This window comes from Histoplasma capsulatum (assembly GCF_000150115.1).
Source record: "Histoplasma capsulatum G186AR genomic scaffold supercont2.11, whole genome shotgun sequence".
NCBI lineage: Eukaryota > Fungi > Ascomycota > Eurotiomycetes > Onygenales > Ajellomycetaceae > Histoplasma > Histoplasma capsulatum.
Genome location: NW_025544811.1, coordinates 921921 through 923789, shown reverse-complemented (window position 1 = coordinate 923789; position 1869 = coordinate 921921). Strand labels below are relative to the sequence as shown.

Sequence of the window (1869 nt, the reverse complement as noted above, 5' to 3'; positions counted from 1 at the left end):
TTCTATAACTCATATATGGATAGCTTCATATCACTTCTCAAAGCCCTCCCCAATCGCGGTTTGCGTTTGTGTCCCTCCCAGTCTCTCGCCCTGGCCTTCGTCACCAACGTATGCTTCTCCTGCTGCAATAACCTGCCGTAACTCTCCCATCCGCTTCTCAAATTGTTCCATCATCTCTTCCAAACGATGTTGATGATGTTGGTCCCGTTGGTAGCGATGAGTCGACGAGTTAAACCTGGCAACGGACGTGCCTTCAATCTCAAGCATGAGGCCGCCAACTGGCGACGAGGAGCGGTTGTTTGCTGACGCTGAAGCGGCGGTGGGGCTGTTCGTAGACGAATCGAATGTGCGCGCTGTGCAAAGGCGGGTGTTGAGGATTTGCCAGGATGGGCTTAGACTATGGGCGGAAGCTAAGGTAAAGGGGAATTGCGGTTGTGCAGCGTCCGTGGCAGGTGGGGATGTTGCAACGTTGTGTTCTAGACCTTCTGTAGAATTGGCCGGATCTCTTGTATTGACATTTGAGGACTCCGCCGGACGGTTCCCAACAGCGTCGTACTGAGAAGGTTGTATATCGACGACTATGTAGTGTTCTTGCATACCATTTATTGGGGGAGGCAGCGAAGAAACTCTAGCGTACGCCCTTGCTTCCTCATTTCCTCCTGCTTCTCTTAGATGGGTATTGCCCGAGGCTTGTAAAGAGTTATTTCCCTGGCCGGCTTCCAGAGTCCGCAGAGCAGCCTCTGTTATTAGGTCCGTGTCATCATCCGAGAAGACATAGTGCACAGTGGGGTGATGGTATTCGGACGAGTGAGCGTCTTGTATAACAGTGAAGAACGGACGGAATGGTGACGGATGAGAAACTGAGGTGCGAAGGTCTTCCTGAAGGGGCCCCTCGCCATCCTCCTTAGCTGGTTGCCTGAGTGGTGTATTATCTTCCAAATGCGCTGTTTGTGGCCCAGTGGATGGTTCTGGTATAGGTGGTGGAAGATAATCGGGGTGGTTGGGGGAGGTCATTCTGAAGCTGGCTTCATACTACATGGTTATGAGAAAAGCCGTTCTGAAGGAAACGTTCCAGTATAGTAAAATTTTTTCGGACTCGAAGTTTGACGAACGTTGAAATTTCCAATGGAGAGTGCTGTGGTTATCAAGGCGAAAGAAGAGTCAGGTGATCCAGTGTCATAGGACTGTACAATATTTTTCAAGGCAGGTAGAATAATTCAACAACCACAAATAGTCGAAAGTAATAGATGTCATTCTTTTTAGAACAGGCCATTATCATGTTTTCATTAATTTAAGCAAAATAATGTGTGGTTGCATCGACCATTTTGAATTGAAATGTATGGCTTGATTGTTGCGAATTTTGACCAATGACGGTATGTATTTAGTAAGGCCTTGACGGAGGTCTATTTTTAGGGTTCATGCTTGAGGAAAATCAAATGAAAAAGGAATGAAATAAAAATCCGATATTACTACGATATCTTAGAAATTGATACCGCGCCCACGTTCCCAAGTGATACATAACACCAGTAATTGTAGGCCTACACATTGCTTGCGCCAATGCTTTGCATCGATGAGAATACGGTACTGTTTCTCCTGAAGCCCAGGTATTTCCATGTTCCAAACGCCTGACAAGGATTCCATGGGTTTCACTCATCGCCTTGCTTCCAGTCAAATTCTAAATGATATGGATGTGTCAGCATAGAGACAATAAGTGGGCTGGGAACTTATCGCCAGGGGCCGCTTACTTTGCCGGCACATGGGACATAGACCTTTTGAAGACTCCTGGCCAATCCACGTCAGGAGACAATGCTAGGAAAGGGGGATAATTAGTTTTCCTTGGGCACTAAGCTGTAGAGAGAGGAAATCGTA

The 1869-nt window shown here is 47.1% G+C and overlaps 1 protein-coding gene across 1 annotated transcript; it reads right to left on the bottom strand.

The window, feature by feature from the left end:
- Positions 1–30: 30 nt before the first annotated feature.
- On the bottom strand, positions 31–1106 carry HCBG_07302 (uncharacterized protein; the record flags this gene model as incomplete). The annotated part of the gene is made up of 1 exon (XM_045434351.1): positions 31–1106. The coding sequence occupies one exon, from the start codon at positions 1012–1014 to the stop codon at positions 31–33; it is 984 nt and encodes a 327-aa protein (XP_045285142.1).
- Positions 1107–1869: the final 763 nt, after the last annotated feature.